The 19350-nt window shown below is 50.6% G+C and overlaps 1 protein-coding gene across 2 annotated transcripts in view; it reads left to right on the top strand.

The window, feature by feature from the left end:
- Camkk2 (calcium/calmodulin dependent protein kinase kinase 2) overlaps positions 1-16840 on the top strand; it is a 50962-nt gene extending 34122 nt beyond the window's left edge. Inside the window, exons 10-17 of one of the 2 annotated variants that reach the window (XM_057763693.1) lie at positions 985-1184; positions 1832-1885; positions 4084-4157; positions 4256-4343; positions 5620-5748; positions 10522-10622; positions 11055-11097; positions 13853-16840. In XM_057763693.1, the coding sequence (XP_057619676.1) occupies positions 985-1184; positions 1832-1885; positions 4084-4157; positions 4256-4343; positions 5620-5748; positions 10522-10622; positions 11055-11097; positions 13853-14026 (863 nt within the window). In that variant the 3' untranslated portion in view covers positions 14027-16840. The remainder of the gene's footprint in view (positions 1-984; positions 1185-1831; positions 1886-4083; positions 4158-4255; positions 4344-5619; positions 5749-10521; positions 10623-11054; positions 11098-13852) is intronic. The other variant, XM_057763694.1, reaches the window with a different exon arrangement.
- The last annotated feature ends 2510 nt before the right edge of the window (positions 16841-19350 follow it).

The following is a 19350-nucleotide window of genomic DNA, read 5'->3' on the forward strand; positions in this document are numbered from 1 at the left end:
TTTCGTTGGCTTGGACCTCACCAGATAGGTCAGGCTGGCTGGCCATAGACCTGGGGATCCACTCATCTCTGCTTCCCTACACCACCATGCTCAACTCTTTTTTTTTTTTTTTCTTCCTAATTGGTACTGGGGACCAAACTCAGACCCTCTCGCCTGTGGCACTTTACTGCCCAAGCCTTCCCCCCAGCTCATCAGTGAGCTTTAAAACTCCAGCGTGTTCTATGCAGACTGGGCACAGTGAGGGCTCTGTTTGCATCATCTTCTTCCTAGTCCAGCAGCCTGGGGTGGGGATCCTCTTTCCTCCCGGCACCCTGATTTCCTCATCCATGAAATCAAGTGTCTCACCAGGGTTGGGATCAGCCTGTAGCCATCAGTAGTTCTGATGGGCTTCTGTTGGCTATTGTGACTTTTACCCCTGCCTGCCATGGGCAATGGTTGTGACAGTTAATCGGGATAAATGAGAAGTATTTAACACAGAATGAAGCCCTGAGCTATTACTCTTTTTACACCACCAAGTTCATCATTAGCCCAGAATTGGCACTTGCGACTTCCAGACCATAGGATTGTGTGATGCTTATATCCTCTGAGGAGCCAGGTCCCCAGTTCTGCTTTGTGATTCATACTTCAGATGAGCCTGCTCTGGCATAGTTGACTTGCTGACCATGATGAGCGTTAGCCATTGGTAAATGAAACTGTTTGACTGTCATAAGTCTCAGTGTGCCTGTCTGGAAGTCAGACTCAACAAAAACTGTTTATAGACCATGACAGGTGGTTAAAAATTGCCGTAGACAGTTGGTGTTTTGAGAATGCTGTAAATGTCCTTAAATTTGCTTTCCCCTTATGTCTCAGAGCATGCATGGGCAGGGGATCTGGGGCTTGGGAGATGAGGCATCAGAGTGGCCAAGTAGAGATTCTCATGGAGATGAGGCATCAGAGTGGCCAAGTAGATATTCTCATGGGGGTTTCCTGCTCCCTCTCTTCCAGTACACTACCAGAAAATCATCCACCGGGACATCAAACCTTCCAACCTCCTGGTGGGAGAGGACGGGCACATCAAGATAGCCGACTTCGGTGTGAGCAATGAGTTCAAGGGCAGCGACGCCTTGCTGTCCAACACCGTGGGCACACCTGCCTTTATGGCACCTGAGTCGCTCTCAGAGACCCGCAAGATCTTCTCTGGGAAGGTAGGGCTGGCTCTGCTGAGTTCTGCCTGTCTCAGGGTTCTTTGGTTCTAAGTAGCAAAAATCTACAGAAAGCAAGCCCACTGGGCATGTAGCTGATGAGTATCGTCAGCCAGTTAGAGGACTCAATCAAGGATCGGTATCTCCCCATCTTTGTCTCTGTTCTGCTGCAGGTTTCCCTGTGGGTGAGTCAGGCACCAGTACCTGCAGGCTACTTTCCATAAGGTAGTCAACTTAAGTAGCTAGACTGTCCTCTCGGAATAGCCACTGCAAAGAACCTGTGACCAACCGCTTTGGCTGGGGCGTTGTGATTTCATTGGCCATGCCAGTGTGTCGTGTCCCAACCAAAAAGGCTAGGATTCAGAGTTTGCTCCACCCCAAGAGTGTGGATTAAGAAAAGGTAGTTTAGCCTTTATTCCCAGCCCTCTAGAGGCAAAGGTGGGTAGATCTCTGTGTGTTTGAGGCCAGCCTGGTCTACAAAGCAAGTTCTAGGTCAGCCAGGGCTACACAGAGAAACCCTGTCTTGAAAAACAAAAACAGACAAACAAACCAAAAGGAGAAAAGGTGGTTCCCAAGGAGGTTGGAGACTTGGTTATTGGACCTGAGAAAGCAGATGTTGAGTATCACACTGACCTCTCGTTTCCTTTCAGGCCCTGGATGTTTGGGCCATGGGTGTGACTCTGTACTGCTTTGTCTTTGGCCAGGTAAGAGGGTGGCGTGTTCTGTCGTAGGACTGCTATGGGTGACTGGTTCTTATATGCAGATGGTATCTCCACAGCTGAACAAATAACTAAAATAGATTCTTTGTAACATGCGTATCTCTGATGATAGTCTCATCTATACAGAAATGTTTGAATGGAATAGATCAGCAGAGACTGTGTGGAGATTCTAGATAGTTGATGAGTTTAGGGCACAGACAACAAATATTCCACCTCTCTTCATTCCCGAGCCTGAGACAAACATCACTAGTCAATCATTGTGTACCTTGAAGCTCCTTAGTACTGTGTTCTTTTCATCAGAGTGTTCCTAGCCACTGTTGCTGGGAGTAGAATAGGAATGGGAATCATAGTTCAAAGGTAATTATTGACTTAGGGAATGGTATTTTGTCTTCTTGTTATGGTTATTTTTTCTACTGTCTCAACATTATTCATGTTCAGAGGCACCTCTTTTCTTGTGTGTCCGCCACCCACCCAGACAGACTTTCTCTGTGTAGCTCCTCTGACTGTCATGGAACTCGCTCTGTAGACCAGACTGGCCTTGAACTCACAGACATCTACCTGCCTCTGCTTCCAAGTGCTGGGATTAAAGGAGTGCACCACTATACCTGGCAAGGCACCTCTTTCAACTGTAAAGTCTGTGAGCAATAAAAACCTGGCTCCTTCCCTTTTTGAACTTGTGTTCCTGTGGAGGAAGGTTTAGGAATCTTGTTTCAAAACCAACCATAGACAGAGGCAGGTAGATCCCTGAATTCAAGGCCAGCCTGGTCTACATAGTGAGTTCCAGGACAGCTAGGGCTACACAGAACAACCCTGTCTCAAAGGGAAAAAAAAAATCTTGTTCTATGTAGAAACAAAGGAGTTTTTGTTGTTGTTGTTTGTTTTGTTTTTTATCTATTTTCCTGGAGTATTTATTTAAAAAAAAATTTTTTTTTTGGAGCTAGTGAGATGGCCTAGAAGTTAAGTGCACTCTCTGCTTTTGCAGAGAGAACCCAGGATCGGTTCCCAGGGCCCCACTTGACTGCTCACAAAGGGCTGAAATTCCAGCTCCAGGAAATCTCACTCCCTCTACTGGTCTTCATACTGTACTTACATGCACACACACGCACACACATTTATATATATGTATTTAGAATAAAAAGTCTTTTGACTTCTTCAGTCTTTCAAACAATTTTCAGTTGAGTATAAAGTTGAGAGAATTCTACAGTGAAAAGTCAAACCCTGCCACCTGGAATCTACCATTGTATTACAGAGTCCTATCAATTTATCAACATGCCTGCCCCCAGCTAGCAATCAAACCCAGAGCCTTGTGTAGAATACTAAGCACTGTTTGTACCATTGAGCTGCACCTCCAGTTCAATACTTAATGTTTTACAACCCCTGAGAAGATAGAACCAGTTTCAATTTTCATTAGTTCAGCAGTTCTTTACTGTGCCAAGGACTTTCTGAGAAAGAGCTTGCCAGGAAGCCCTGAGCTGGTGTTGAGGCCCCAGTGGAAAGGAGTTACCAGCAAATGACTGTAATGTCAGGGTTAGGTGCCCCGCTGGGGCATGGTGGTTGGCAAGAATGAGGTAGGTCTGCTGTAGGAAGCCTGGTGAGGCCGCACATGGGTAGCTTTGGTCAGGTGTGACTGGGGAGAGCAGGCCATGCTGTTGTTGATGGGAGGTCATGGATGCGTGACTGCGGGTCCTGAGCCAGACTAAACTCTCACAGTCTCTCTCTCTCTCCCTTTCTCTCTCCCTTTCTCTCTCCCTTTCTCTCTCTCTCTCTCTCTCTCTCTCTCTCTCTCTCTCTCTCTCTCTCTCTCTCACACACACACACACACACACAGACACACACAGACACACGTGCACTCACGCACACCCAGACGCCCGTACACCCATACTAGCCTTAGCTTCCTTACTGGTCTCTGGGTAGGAGGGTGGGGAAGAGTGTTTGCTTTTGTGTCAGTAGGAAACAAAGCAGGTCAGCGGTGCAGTTGGGAAGGGCTGGAGACAAGCTTGGTGTTCCCATTCCTTCGTAGATTTGGGGGTAGAGTGAAGGGCAGTGGTTCCTGCTTCCTCTCTAGCCTGGGCCACTGCTCTTCATTTCTCTGTCGTGGTCCCTGAGGAGTGGCACAGCGCAGATGGCCTCTGAAGGGTGCAGGTGGCAGCCGCTGACCGCCATCCTCCCTGGCCTCTCCACAGTGCCCGTTCATGGATGAGCGGATCATGTGTTTGCACAGTAAGATCAAGAGCCAGGCCCTGGAGTTTCCAGACCAGTGAGTAGAGCCTGTCTGTCCATCACCTGCTTCTAATTCCTTAGCGGTCAGGTTCCCGAGTTTTCTGTGACCTATCCATGATGTGTGTCCACTCCCAGGCCTGATATAGCTGAAGACTTGAAAGATCTGATCACCCGAATGCTGGACAAGAACCCAGAGTCCAGGATTGTGGTTCCCGAGATCAAGGTACGTGACTGCTGCTTGGCTAAGAAGGCTTGAACTTGAGGCCTGTGGCCTGTGCTTGGAAATGTTTGGCTCAGCCCTATCCACAGCACCACACACTCCTGTCATCTCTGCCTTCCCATGTCCTGGAGCCTCTGGGCTACTGGGTGCTGCTGGGAGCAGGGGTGAGTGTTGATGGTTGTGGGCACTGTGGGAGCTGTGACCATCAGCGGGGCTGCCTGCGCTTGCTCCCATTGGCTTGCGCTGATGGTGTCCACCCTCGAAGAGTGATCCAAGGCCTCTGTGTGCTCCACGTTCTGGCTGCTGAACCTCAAGTCCTTTCTTTGGCCCCATCAAAGGTGTGGGCCGGTCCTTTCGAGACACTGCAGAGAGGGTGGGAGAAGTGGGCAGTTCAACCTCTGCCTGCTGAGTCCTGCCCTAGTAGAAAGTGCTTTCAGCAGAGGCCTTGTCCACCACTTCGCATTCCCATGTCAGTGCCCAGTACACACTTCTGGCCCTTAAAACAATAAATCCCAACATGGGCTGGCGGTATCACTCAGTGGATAGAATGCTTGACTGGCGTGCATGAAGCCCCGGGTTCTGTTTCCGGTACTATATAAATTGGATGTGGTGGTGCATGCCTGTAATCACAGCATGTGTGTGTGTGGGTGGGCCAGGATCAGAGGTTTAAGGTCATCCTGTGGAGGTCAACTTGAGATGTGGCCATGTTGAAAGAAGGAAAGAAGGAAAAACAGACAGACATTTCGAGATACATTCCAGGGTTTTTGAGGCGCCTGGCTCACTTGAACTGGAAGGGTGACTTTAAGAGGGTCCAAAAGTCACAGATAAGGACTTGGACCCCAGAGAGGGGACTTGGGTGCTCTTCGGAGTGTGCCATTCCATCAGGCCCCTCCATAACTCCCTGTTTCCTCTTCTGTGGATGGGAAAATGCACGGAATACAGCCTCTTTGTTCAGGAAGAGTTGGTGGGGACCAGTGGCTGCCCTGGGGCAGCGGGGCAAGGCTATGGCCAGGTTCTGGTTGCTCCTGCCATGACCAGGAACCAGGTGGAGACCCGCCCCTGCACATACACAGCTCTGCTGCACTCCCACTGTCTCCACCTTTTCTCCTTTCCTCGCTTCTCACTCGCCTGCCCTCTGCCAGGATCACTGGCTCTGCTGCATGCCTGACCCCGGCCCTAGCCTCTCCTTCCTGCATGCCCTACCTTGGCACTGCTCGCTGGCAGGGCCTTGTGGGAACCAGCGGCGCCTGTCCCTCACCCCTCCTGTCATTCGTTGAAGCTGCACCCTTGGGTCACGAGGCACGGGGCCGAACCATTGCCATCGGAGGACGAGAACTGCACACTGGTCGAGGTGACCGAAGAGGAGGTCGAGAATTCAGTCAAACACATTCCCAGCCTGGCGACTGTGGTAAGGCGGGAAGGTCCACTGACCAAGAGCAGGAACTGAGAGCGCCTGAGGCAGGGCTAGAGAAGACAGGGCTGAACACACGCAAGATGCCTGAGAAGCAAGCAGATGTGGGATCTGAGGATCAGGATCCTGTTGGAGTTACTCCTGACTCATAGCCACTCACTGGGCCAGGTAGCCCTGGGGCTCCCAGATTTCTGTAGAGGTGGGCAGCCCCCCCCCCCCCCCCCCCCCCCGGCATCGTATCGCTCTTCTGGAACTGGTGCTTTCAGAGCATGTTAGGGGAGAGGAGCCAGGAAGGTGCAGTGGGCCTGGAGCCTCGGAGTTCAAGGCAGGGTTCTCAGCTGGTGAGGGACACATCTGCCCTGTGGGTAGTTTTCACACTGCAGAAAGTTTTTCCCGATTTTGTGACATAGGGTTTCACAAGGGAAATACTGGGCTCCTTTTTGTGACCTTGAATCTGGGTCCTAGCTCTGGGAGAAGGAAGTAGTCTTCAGGCCTCAGTTTGGAGACTGTAGGAGCCACCCCATTGCCAGCCCCCCAAGAGGGTGTCTGACTCCAGGAGGGAGATGGGAGGCCCAGGGGTTCAGGCTCCAAGCATCCACAGCCTTCTCGGGAGCCCAGGTTATGTTTGGCCAGGTCCAGCCCCAGCAGACAAGCAGCCCCGGTCTCAAGGGTCCTTTTGGGAGTCTGGGAGTTGGCCCTGCTCTCTTTGCTTGCCTGCTCTCTCTCTTGCTTACTCCACGCTGTCTCTTGCCTCCTTTAGAACTTGAGCTCCAGGGCCGGGCACCCATCCATGTCTCCTCTTTTCCCACCTGGGGCTCTGCATGACCTCCACTCACAGAGTCACCCACCCACTCCCCTCTCCTAGTCTACCCTTCACCCACGCACCCTGTCCTGTGCCTGAGGTGGGAACGGAAGCTGGGTCCGACTCTGTCACTGTGTGTGGTTGTGTCCCCCTGATCACTTGGAGGGAGAGCACCTGACCTGGGGATCTGGAGTAGGTTACTGTCACTGGCTCCTTAGGGAGAGGAACAGCTATGAGCACAACACACATGTTCTCTGTCTTCAGTGGGAGGCAGACGGTCATGCCAAGGAGTACATGTCTGTTGTAATAGAGGGACTGAACAAGGGACAGATCCTGTGATGGGTCAAAGGGGGCTGGAGAGAGAGCTCGGTGATTAGAGTACCTGCTCTTCTTCCAGAGGACCCAGGTTTGCGTCTCAGTACTCAGAGCTTACAGCTGTCTGCAGCTCCAGTTCCAAGGGATCTGAAACCTCTTGGCCTCTGTGGGCACCAGACATGCAAGTGGTGCACAGATATACATGTAGGCAAAACACTCAATCATGTAATATAAAAAATGGAAAAAAGAATGGCAGGGTATAACCTGCTGAGAGGGCGCACAGCGCGTGAGAGGCAATATCAAACAAGAGACTTCCAGAAAGCCCACACTGCTGAAGGATGAAGGGAGAGGTTTAAATCTCCACCCCAGCAGCACAGGAAGAGAGGTAGCAGGTGCTGGGAAGTGTCCGTGTTGGGAGATAATGCAGTCTGTCCCTGTCATTACTGAGTGCCTGTCACATGCCAGTCTTGAGATGACAAAGATGAGCTGGTACCAGTTCTCAGGGCTCCAACCTTCTGAGAAAGATGGACCCAGAGAGCAACCTTCTCATGCGATCAGAGGCCAGTGCAGGGTGCAGAAGGGGAGGCTGACAGAAAGCGCAGCCAAGGCACAACACCTACCAAAGCCCAGAGGAAGGGGCCTGTCAGTCACTGTAAGCCTCTCTGGTTGTGACTTCTATTCTCCATTGGCTTTCCTTGCCTTTAACCATTCCAGAGTGAGCCCGTCATCGGCATTTGGGGCATTGACAGTACTGTACAATCGTCAGCACCCTGCTGAGAGAAGTTCTCATCACATCAGAAGAAACCCCTGCTTCCTCGTGTCGTTCCCCCTCCCCCGAAGATGGTCTGCTTTTTGCCTCTGTTGGTCTGTGCTGGACATTTGGTGTCTGGAACCCTGCACTGTGTGGCCTTTGTGTCTGGCTTCCTTTACTAGTGTCAGGCGTCCAAGGCTCCATTCCTGAGTATTCAGCAACACTGATGTGCTGCAGGGTTTACATTTTCTAACTGACGGACATTTGAATATTTCTACCTTTTTATTTTCCCCTTACCTTTGAAGATTTTTTTAAATTCTGTGTAATTGTGTGTGCATGGGTGACTGAATATGGATGCACATTCATGCAGACATGGAGGCCAGAAGAGGGCATCAGATCCCTCGGAGCTGGAGTTAGAGGCAAGCCCAGCAACCCGAGTGCAGATCCCCAGAACCCATGTAAAATGTCAGACTAATCTCAGAACATCCTGACAAGAAGACGTGAGGCAGACAGGAGAATCTTCTGGAAGCTCCCTTGCCAGCTAGCCCGGCACACACAGCCGTGAACAGCTAGAGAGACCCCCCCACACACACACACAAGGTGGAAGGCGAGGCCCAACAGCAGGGATTGCCCTCGACCTCCACACCTGTGCACCTACGTCTACACACCACACCTGCGCACCCCACATGTACACACCACACCTGCGCACCTACACCTACACACCACACCTGCGCACCTACATCTACACACCACACCTGCGCACCCTACACCTACACACCACACCTGAGCACCTACATCTACACACCACACCTGCGCACCTACACCTACACACCACACCTGCGCACCTACATCTACACACCACACCTGCGCACCCTACACCTACACACCACACGTGTACCCTACATCTACACACCACACGTGTACCCTACATCTACACACCACACCTGCGCACCCTACACCTACACACCACACCTGCACACCTACATCTACACACCACACGTGTACCCTACATCTACACACCACACCTGCGCACCCTACACCTACACACCACACCTGCGCACCTACATCTACACACCACACGTGTACCCTACATCTACACACCACACACGCGCACCTACATCTACACACACCACACACGCGCACCTACATCTACACACCACACCTGCGCACCCCACATCTACACACCACACATGCGCACCTACATCTACACACCACACATGTGCACCTACATCTACACACCACACCTGCACACCCTACATCGACACACCACACCTGCGCACCCTACATCGACACACCACACCTGCGCACCCTACATCTACACACCACACCTGCGCACCTACATCTACACACCACACCTGCGCACCTACACACCACACCTGCGCACCTACACCTACACACCACACCTGCGCACCCTACATCTACACACACCACACATGCGCACCCTACATCTACACACCACACCTGCGCACCCCACATCTACACACATGACAAATAAAAAGTCTGAAAATCTTAGGGGCTGCAAAGATGGCTCAGCCATCTACACCCACATAGCGGCTCACAACTGTCAATAACTCTTGTTCCAGGGGATCCACCACCTTCTTCTGGTCTCTACACATAGGAAATATTTAAAAACCAAACAAACCTGGCTGTGGTGGCGCTTGCCTTTAATCCCAGCACTCTAGAGGCAGAAACAGGCGGATCTTTGTGAGCTCAAGGCCAGCCTGGTTTATAAGATCTAGTTCCAGGACAGCTAGGGCTGTTACACAGAGAAACCCTATCTCGAAAAACAAAACAAAACAACAAAAAAAGAAACTCTTTTAGGGTCTGGAGAGATGGCTAGGAATACTCCCTGCTCTAGCAGAGGGCCAGCACACATGTGCAGTTTATATCCATAACTTCTCACCTTCAGGCATGTAGACAGTGCACATACATACATACAGGAAATCATTCATATACATAAAATAAGAAATTTAATTTAAAAACAATTAGACACAAAAGGCTAGTAACAGTTGGTTCTGTATATAGGAAATGCTCAGAATAGGTGTGTATGTATGTGTATATATATGTGTGTGTGTGTATGTGTGTGTATATATACACACACACAGACAAGAAGATTTGTAGTTGCTAAGGGCTGTGTGGGGAAGGATTCGGGGAATGACGATTGAAACTGGATTAAGGTGATGTGAATATACTAAAAACCACTCAATGTATGCAGTTGGTTTCCACATCTATAAATTCAGCTAACTGCCAATCAAAAATATATGAAAAAAGACACCAGACACGTAAACCTGACTTCTTGTCATGCTCTAAGTGATTAGTTCTAACGATCAAAAAAGTGTTTATATTATGTTTTGTGTTCTAAATTAGCTCAAGGTAGTTTAAAGTACACTGGAGAATATGCAGACATTACTTACAAATACTGAACTCCTTTCTATAAGAGGCTTGAGCATCCATAGCTTTGGTAGCTCTGGACTCTAAAAATGGTGAGTTTATCTTGTGTGAATTCACTCTCAATTTTGAAAACACATCATCTCTTCCCTGAAAATTGTGATATAAAGTAGCTTGTTTCTTGTGAGATGGAGTAGGATGACCTCATGTGACTTTCAGCGATGGCTAAGGGACACGTAGCCAGCCCTTAGGGAACACAGGGTCTTGGGCCTGGGTAGGCTGGAACTGGATCACAACAAGCCACTGTCTGAGCCTGGACCTTAGGGCAGCCAGGGAGTGGGCTCCAGTAAGTTAGCTGCCCCTAGGCTCAGGGTGGCTCTGGCTGGTGGCTCCTATGTAGGAAGGGCCTGCAAGAGTCATGAGCCCTGGGAGCTGGCAGGGGCCAAAGAGAAGAGGGTGCATGGAACCTCCTGTGGCCCAGCCATCACCGCCCCCCTTCCTTTTCCCTCCTCAGATCCTAGTGAAGACCATGATTCGGAAACGCTCTTTCGGGAACCCATTTGAGGGCAGCCGGCGGGAGGAACGTTCCTTGTCAGCACCTGGAAACCTGCTCACGTGAGTGACCCCCACTTTCCTTCCAGTCCTGGGGAGGGAGACTAGAAGCTAGGTCTGGGCCATCCCAGGAGAGACACACTGGGGACGTCAGTAGGCCCTGGCTTTGCTCCTACAGCCTTCTTAGCTCAGCCAGCGTCCACCTGTTGGCAGTGTACATACCTGAAGCTTCCGCCCCCTCCGAGAACTTGCTCTTTCACTGGGGCATTCTGGGTTGCAGCAGTCTGTGACCCCGGAAACATGAGTATTATGATTGACGAGTCACGTGGTCTCACTCTGGGACTTTCTGTGTGAACATGTGTCCATCACCTGCTCACACAGACTACCCTGGTATAGGTTCTGTGTGTCAGATGCTGAGGTCTACTGACTCTGGGGTGTGGGGGCATCCCCAGGGTCCCGTCTCACTTCCCTTTTCCCTTCCTCCGGCAATTCCAGCAAAAAACCAACCAGGGAATGGGAGCCCTTGTCTGAGCCCAAGGTAATGCCTGTCTGCCTGCCTGTGCCATCGCCTCCCCTTCGCTGGGGCCTGGGGGCGGGCATCTGCAGAGCACGTGGGCATCTCCACCAGGCAGATGTGCCTTCAGCCTGAGCTGCTGTGCCTGGTTCACCCAGGGCCTCTAGGCTTACAATAAGGGGCATCTAGGGGCTTGGGTCCCATGGCGTGCCATGCATGTGGGCTGGGCTGCGGTGCATGGCGCTCCACCTGGAATGCCTGTAAACTTACCCAGGTCTTCAGGCCCAACTGGATAGCTGCATAGCTGTGCACATCGATGGCATTGAAGGTCTACTGTGGCCCGGGGCTGTGCTCTAAGTGTGCACACAGCAGGCCTGCTGCACTCTGCTCTTCACTAGGGCTCTCTCTGCAGCTCTGGTGGGTTAAATCCTAGAACTAAATCCATCTGTCTGTGACCTTAGCTGGATCAGAGCTTTCTCCTACCTGCCTGCATATCTGTCAGGCAGCATTAACCTGCAACTTCCAGGGCAGATGAACATTTTTGCTGGGTGTACCCGTTTGGTAACTCTATTCCAAGTGCCTCCTTCAGGACACTGACCCTGATGAGGCTGCCTGACTCTATTGGATGCCCCTGTCAGCCACTTCTCTTGTTAAAAGTAACTTTATTGGAGACAGGGAGATCGTTAAGTTAGAGTGTTTTCCACACAAGCATGAAGATTGAGTTCAATCCCCCAGAACCCATGTAAAATCCAGGTGAGGTGGCATGAGTTTTCTGGGAAGGTGGAGACAGGCAGATCCCTAGAGCTGATGGTTTAGTCAGCCTAGCTCCAAAAGCAAAGTGGATGGTACCTGAGGAAATGCCTGAAGTTGACCTCTGGCTTCCATCCATTCGTGAACACGCACATACACACGCAATAGCTTTATCAAAGGTGGGGCTGGAGCTCTTCAGTAGAGTACTCACCTAGCATGCACAACGCCGTGCGTCCCATCATCCCCAGCACTGCAAACAAATGAAAAGCTCAATTTTACTATAAGATAATTAACACCCCATAGCTCATCATTGTAAACTGCAATACAGTCGCTTATGTAGCCATCAGGACGGTTCCAGCCCAAGAAGGAACCTTCCTCCTCTGAACTATCTCCACCCACACCTCTCGGTTTCCAGTGTCCACTGATGCACGTTCAGTTTTCTACAGATTTGTCCATGCTGGAGGGTTTTGTAAGTGGGATAATAATACAGTATGTGGCTTTCATGTCTGCCTTCTTTCTGTCAGCAGCATGTTTCCAAGGCCATCCACAGTGCAGCAAGTGTCAGTACTCCCTTCCTTTTCACAACCGAGTAGTATTTATATGGATAGTAATGTTTGGTCCATTGGTGGAAGGTGTTTCTCTCTTGGCTGTCACAAATGAATGAGCGTGCTGTGAACGTTGTATGCAAGAACTGTTTTCTCCTCATTGGGTGTTGGTTTATAGGAGGATGTTCATTGGCCACCTGTATCCTAGGAGCCAGGGGCTCGTGTGATGTAGAACACCTGCTGTTTGGGAATAGTGTTTTTGAGATGAGAGCCAGGGAGGTGTGTCCAGATCAGCATTAGAACAGGTGGCTGCCTTGTCCCCACCATGTTCCCAGATGACCTGTAGCCTCACCCTTGTGTTATGAAAAATGGAGCCTTTCATGGGCCTTGTCTTTTTTTCTTTGGTAAGGCCAAAACCAAGGCTGCCTCCCGACTCTGAGCAGTTTGTTCTATGTTTCTTTTTTTGTTAGTTCGTTTTCTGTTGAGATCAGAATGGCGTGGTACCAGCAGACTAAGACTGCTCAGTGCTGTATTGCTCCTTCATTCCCCAGTCAGCAGACACAGCATCACCCTGGGCTACCTGCCAGGGCTGGGCATTTGTAGAACTTACTTGTGGAAGATCCTGAGCCGAGGTCTGGCTGCAGCGAGACCTGGCCTGCAGCAGTTGGCAGCTTTGAGGGCAGGCATCCTTCCCAGGACCCTCACCTCTGGAATATAAAAATAAAAGGGCAGATAATATAATTCTCAGACATAAGTGTTTCTTTCTTAGGGACACAGGGACACCACAGTTTACCTTCCCTATGCAGGAACAGAGGCCTCTGTTTGGGTAGAGCACAGAGATCGTTGTTGAGAGTTGGACCAGCCCTGAGTGGCAAGGCCAGGGACTTTTCCTACAAGGGGGCTCTGCTAGAAAGAAGCCTGGGGCCGGGTCCCCTCTTCAGAACCCCCTTCCATCTGCTGAAACTCCGCCCCTGCTGGCCTCCAGGCAGGTCTAGTGGGCTGTGAGGGGTTCTTCTGAGAAGGGAGTGGGTGGTGAGGATGGACTGGGTGTTGTAGGCTTTTCCTAAAGGCTCCATGTGACAGACCAGTTCATATAGGCCCTGGCACTGCCCCAGCAGCTCACTGTGGAGTGACTGAGAAAAAGGGTCAGAGTGTCTGCCCTACAGGCATTTCTAGCCTAGAGTGTAAAGATGAGATGTCAGGGAGCACGCCCCGCTGTAGGACCCTGCCATGAATGGGGTGTTCATAAGTAGTTTGGTACCAGTTTTATAGTTCTTTGCTCTTTGGGATAAATCTTGCTCCTCCATTTACAGGGGAGGTAAAGTTGGCTTTGAGATATTTAAGTGAGCCAGTAGAAATGGGGAGCACATCTAAAAGAGCGGATGTGACCCCCCAAGGGCAGAGACCTGCAAAGGTGGGAGACTGGCCAGGGCTCCGCCATCATTTCTCCAAGTCTTAATGCTGATTTTGTGTTCGGCGAGCAGGAAACAAGGCAGCGAAGACAGCCTACGGGGCCCCGAGCCAGCCCCTGTGGGGGACGAGGAAGTACTCTTGTGAAAGGTGGTCCCTGCGTGGAAAGTTGGGGAGCTCCGGTCCCCGGCTCCCCACCACGCATGCCTCCGCTGCAGCCTGAGGAGGCGGCGATGGAGCTGGAGTAACTGCCTGGATCACCCGACCTCGCATGCCTGGCTGTGTGGCCCTGCACGGGTCTGCTGCACCCTGTGTTTCCATAGCAGCATGTCCTACGGAAACCAAGCACGTGTGTAGAGCCTTGACTGTCATCTCTGGTTATCCGGGTTGTTTGTTTGTTTGTTTGGGGATTTTTGGGGGGTGTGTGTGTGTGTGCGTGTGTGTTTGTGTGTGTATGTGGTTTTTCTTTTTTTTTTTTCCTTTGTTGTCTAAGGGGACAAAGAAAAAAAAAAGGACATGACTCCATGACGTCGACTTTGGCTGCTGGCTGGCCGGACCGGCGGGTGAGGAGTTGCAAACCCAGACCAACATGCATTTGGGGACATTTGCTTTTTAAAACATTTTATGCCAAAACAAAAACGCTTCATTGTTAATTCAGAACCATGTCGGATGTACCAAGTGAATGTGTGTGGGGTTTGAGCTGCGTGGAGAGTCAGGTGGGGGACTCCTGCTGGCTGGGGCGGCGCTTGAGGGAGTGGAAGGCTCAGCGTGACCCTTCCGGGACTATGGAAGAACAGGGCTAGCCCTCAGGAGCTGCGGGGAACTTCAGTGTAATTTATTTGTAATGAAGACTTTTTAAGTTTGTTTTTTTTTTTTTAATGGGTAAAATTCTAGTCAGGAAAGCTAAAAGGGCTTGCATTTGAAGTGCTCGAGGGGACTCTGCGACCCTGAAAGAGCACTCGGCAGCTGTGGTGGCAAAGGCTTCACGTTAGCTGCTCACGGCGGGTTTCTGAGGTCATCAGCTCATTTTCTCTGTAAACTGGCAAAGACCTCGGTGAAAGCCTGCGCTTTCGTGTACGTTACATGGCTTAGACTCGGCAGATGTTCCCACGTCTCTAACTAGCCTGGATTCTGGAGACATCCACAAGGTACATATTGGAGCTTCCAGGGTCTGTCACCTTCCGCCATGCCATTGTGTGATGGGGACTGAGCGCCAACGAAACCTGTGCCTGTATATTAACGCTTTGCTTGTTTGTTACCTGTGTGTTCTAGAGACTGTAAGGTTTCTTCCCTCTTAAATACTGTCTGGTTGATACAGTCAAGGAAACAACACTTTCCTGTGGACAGTGCTGTCACTCAGCTTAGGCACAAATGACTGTCCTTAGGATCAGAGCTTTAGTGTGACCCACACAGTGACATCAGGGTGCCATTGTACAGAAAAGCATCAAAACCCAGAACGTTCCTCAGGGCAAAGGACCTTCTTTTTTTCCTTTGGTAGCCGGAGGCCTAGAGAGTAAACTTGGACCTTTTTGACTTCCAGTCAATATGGAAGTTTGATAGAGGTTTGGGCAAGTACCCAGGGCTGCAGAGGAAGACATGAAGTTTAAGGGGCCTTCCAGACTCTGCTTTTCATCTTTTGGAATGATCTGGTAATGATTGTCTCGTCAGTAACCGGGCTCAGAAGATCGCTTTCTGGGAGTCTCTGCCTGGGAGCCTCCGTGCAGGTCTCCCTGCAGAGGCCGGAGTGAGCCCAGGCGTGGCTGACGTCAGAGGGTTTCTTAAGCTCTTGGCTGTGGTTTTGCCAGGCCTTTCTTGCTGTCACATAAGCAATTAGAATTGGAGCAAAGACTCCAATGCGTATGTGTGTGCGTGTGTGGCTGACCCTCTCACCTGCTTGCACTGTCTCTGTGACCAAGGACTTCCTCTCAGTTTCCCTCTTTTAAATTTAAGGAGAACTAACCCAGTAGCTTTAACCCTTCTGGCCACAGATGGGGTTCGGCTAGTTTGCAATAAGCACCTTGTGGTAGTTAAAGCTAACAGGCCCTGAGGCTCAGTCCCAGCCTGTCTGCCTGGACTCTGGCTCAGCCTAGTGGCCCGCCTGGGAGGACAGGCATTGTGTGGAGCTCTGCAGAACTCTTCTTGTGTTTACACAGCCCTGCTGGGCAGTGCCCTTCCTCCCCACCAGGGAACTTTCCATCTGAGATGTCGGAAGTGGGTTGCCAGCCTTCAGGCAGCACTGGGGTTGAGAAGTCCACATTGGGTAACTTTTTTCTTAAACAATGAAACACCAAAGAAAGCTGTGGAAAGGAGCACCCCTCGCTCCCATCCTGCCTCGCTGCCTGCCATGGAAAGTGTAAGAGAGAGGTCTGGCCGTGACCGAGCATTAGAGCACAAACATTGTTTTCAAAAGCATTGTCAGGCTGCCTCGGCAACTTTTGTGTGGGCAGTTCCTTCTGTGCTGGTTCATCCATGATTAATATATAGGCAACCCTGGCCCGCACCTACGCCTTGAAGGAAGCACAAGTCTCTCCCCCCACCCTTTTCTCTGTCTTTTCTGCCTCCCTGATACATACCAGTGGCCCCCAGACACCTTACAGAGCCCCTCATCACTTAGGGCTACAGAGGCCAGCTCCCTACTGGTCTGGCCTTTCCAGGGACAGAGCTCTTGTCCCTGAACCTTCCTAGAATGAGAACATCTGTACCAGTTGACACCAGGTTAGGCCCGCGCCCTCGCCCATCTTCTCGAGGGCTCATTGCCAGTGCAGAGCCAGAGCCTCCATTGCTCCCAAGGTGCTAGGGAAGATTGCTGGTCCCTTCTTCTCCAGCTTTGTAAGCTGAGTGTCGTGGGACTTTGAACTTTTCCGTTAGGTGACTGATGGCCTCTGCTTCTGTTTGATTGCCCCGGACCCTCTCTACTATGCATTTTCCTTTTATCGGGTGTACAGAGTTAAATACTGTGTATTTATCACTTACAAGTACATGATCTGAAGAGAAAAGATAAGTTGTTTGCCCACAGGTGATTAAGCTTCTCTGTAAACTTGAAATAAACAGACAGCAAAATGGTGCAAAGCCTGGGCCTCCTGGGGTTCTTCTGTCAGTAACTGTCCTTTTGTGATGTTTCTGCTTATGTTGGTATTCCTTCCCTTAGGCGGACAGTGAGTCAGATGCCCAAGTCACAGTTCACGCAGCTGGCAGATTCCCCTGATGTAGGCATGGCCTAAGGTGTCACTAATCAGCGTGATTTGTAGACCAACTGTACGCATAGTTCTTGGAAGCAGGGCAGAATGCGTATTCCTGGGTCCCCTGTAAACTGCTCTGCAGGTCTGAGTATGGAGGTAAGGGTAGCATTCTGGGAGGTTGGACAGGTGAGCACATCGCATGAGACATTGTTTTCCTGGCTTCGAACTTCACTTTCAAAAAAGTCCTATACCAAACTACAGAAATGGGCTGCTGTCAGGCATGGTGCACATGCCTCTACTCCCCATACTCGGGAGGCTGAGGCAGGAGGATACCAAGTTCAAGGCTAGGCTAGGCTGCATAGTGAGATTCTATCTAAAAGTAAGACATAGAGGCTCTTCAGACTCAAGAGAAGGTTCCTGTTCAAAAAATGCCACTGAGAATGTGAGGCTGTGGAAAAGCCATTCCTTGGGGTTCATCACTGTGCAGGCTTCATGGAGTCCTGGAAGCCCACTCGTGCATGTAAGGGTGAAGGATCCTGTCACCAGCTCCCACTGAAGAGGTAGCACCAGGGTGTGCCAGTGAGTAGAGACACAGATGAATGCAAGGTGACCCAGGTGAGTGACATGAACGGTGTCCCAGACATCCACTCGCTCTTCCCTACCTCGAGGAGGCATCATCACTCGTAGCCTTTACAACAGTGAACAAAGCATCTGTCTTCCTCTGACGGTGTTACTGGAGCAGAGTGCCCAAAACTGGGCATTTGCAAATAGAAATCTCTCAAATTTCTGGTGGCGGGGAAGTCCACGATCACCATTCCAGCAGATTCTGGGTCTGGTGAGGGCTGCCGACTTCCTCCAAGACGATGTTGAGAACAGGAAGGAAGGTCCATGAAGATGTGATCCCCTCGGTCAAGCCTTCTGGTAGGCACTTGAAAAATCTCGTTTGTGAAGGAAGAGTGCTCCGAAGAGGTCTCCACATCCTGTCTCGTCAGAGATCCAGTTTCCAAAGTGTGAATCTGGGGGACGTATTCTACTTGTGGCAGCAGTCCTGAACCTTCCAGGTCCGTGCGATCCATGTTTAAGTAGCCCTAAGAACTCACTCTTTCCTTTTTTTTTTTTTTTTTTTTTTTTTTTTTGAGACAGGGTTTCTCTGTGGTTTTGGAGCCTGTCCTGGAACTAGCTCTTGTAGACCAGGCCGGCCTCAAACTCACAAAGATCCGCCTTAAAGGCACGCGCCACCGCCCACAAGAACTCATTCTAACGTGTGGCTGTGTGTGTGTGTGTGTGTATGTACACACGTCATGTGGTTGCCTCTAAAGGTAAGAGGCTGATGTCAGATCCCCTAGATCTTCAGTTAGAATCCTTCATGACCCTCCTGATGTGGGTGCTGGAAACTGAACTCAGGTCCTCTACAAGAGCAGCAAACTACCCTTCAGCCTTGATGTGAACACTTGGTGGGGAAAGCCACACACACCAGAGTTTTGTGAATACCATTTCATAAATCTTGTTTCTCCCTCCTCTCCATACACCTGCTCAAAGCAAAAACCCAGGCTGGCGATTAACCGAGAAGAAACAACATTCCTGATCTATTGTACTCCTGAAATGAACTGACTAATGGCAGAGAGGAGGGACGAGCCGCTTTTCACGGTTCAGAATTGAGCCAGTGCGATGATGTGAAACTGCAGGCTGGCAATGGCACCAGTTTGTACCCATAGCAGCAGGCGCAGGTGGTCCTGCTTCGAGCTGGAGAAACTACTGAGGGGGAAGGGATAAGCCACGCCCTGAAACTGTTACCTGTAGACCAGTAGCCCCTTTTATAACGATAGTAGCTGTTTCACATGAAAATAGCAGCTATGGAAAACATCACGATGTTCTAATAAGGATCACAGTTGGTAGGCTTGTAGGTATATTAGGAGGAAAATGCTGAAGTCCCAGAGCAAGTCTGATAAAGCATGTGCAAGACCCAGAGTCTAGTTCCTAGCACCACGAAACCAAAACCTCCCGCCAGAACAAGCTGAGCCCTCTCCTGAGCACGGCAGCTGGCCCACAGAATTTACTGTGAAGGTTGTCACAGATATGACTGGAAAGTGGGGTTCCCAAAGAAAGCTGTTTATTCAGAGATGGTGGAAGGGTGCAGGGTGTGTCAGTGCTCTGTGGGCCAGGGCAGGATAGAGGTGGCAAATGTGGGGATGGCTAAGAGTTCTGTGGCTATGGCTGTTACAAACCACAAGTGGGCAGTGACCAGAAGGTGACCTTCGCAGCAAGGTTGTGCGTAGGCATGATCTTATCAGTACCATGTGCCCCTTCTTGTTTGGGGACTGCATTTGGATGTTGACGACTTTCATGGTGGAAGGAGTGTTCCAGCTCCCAAGCCAAGAGACCACACAGACAAG

The sequence above is a fragment of the Chionomys nivalis genome, chromosome 3 (genome assembly GCF_950005125.1).
Source record: "Chionomys nivalis chromosome 3, mChiNiv1.1, whole genome shotgun sequence".
In the NCBI taxonomy this organism is placed as follows: Eukaryota; Metazoa; Chordata; class Mammalia; order Rodentia; family Cricetidae; genus Chionomys; species Chionomys nivalis.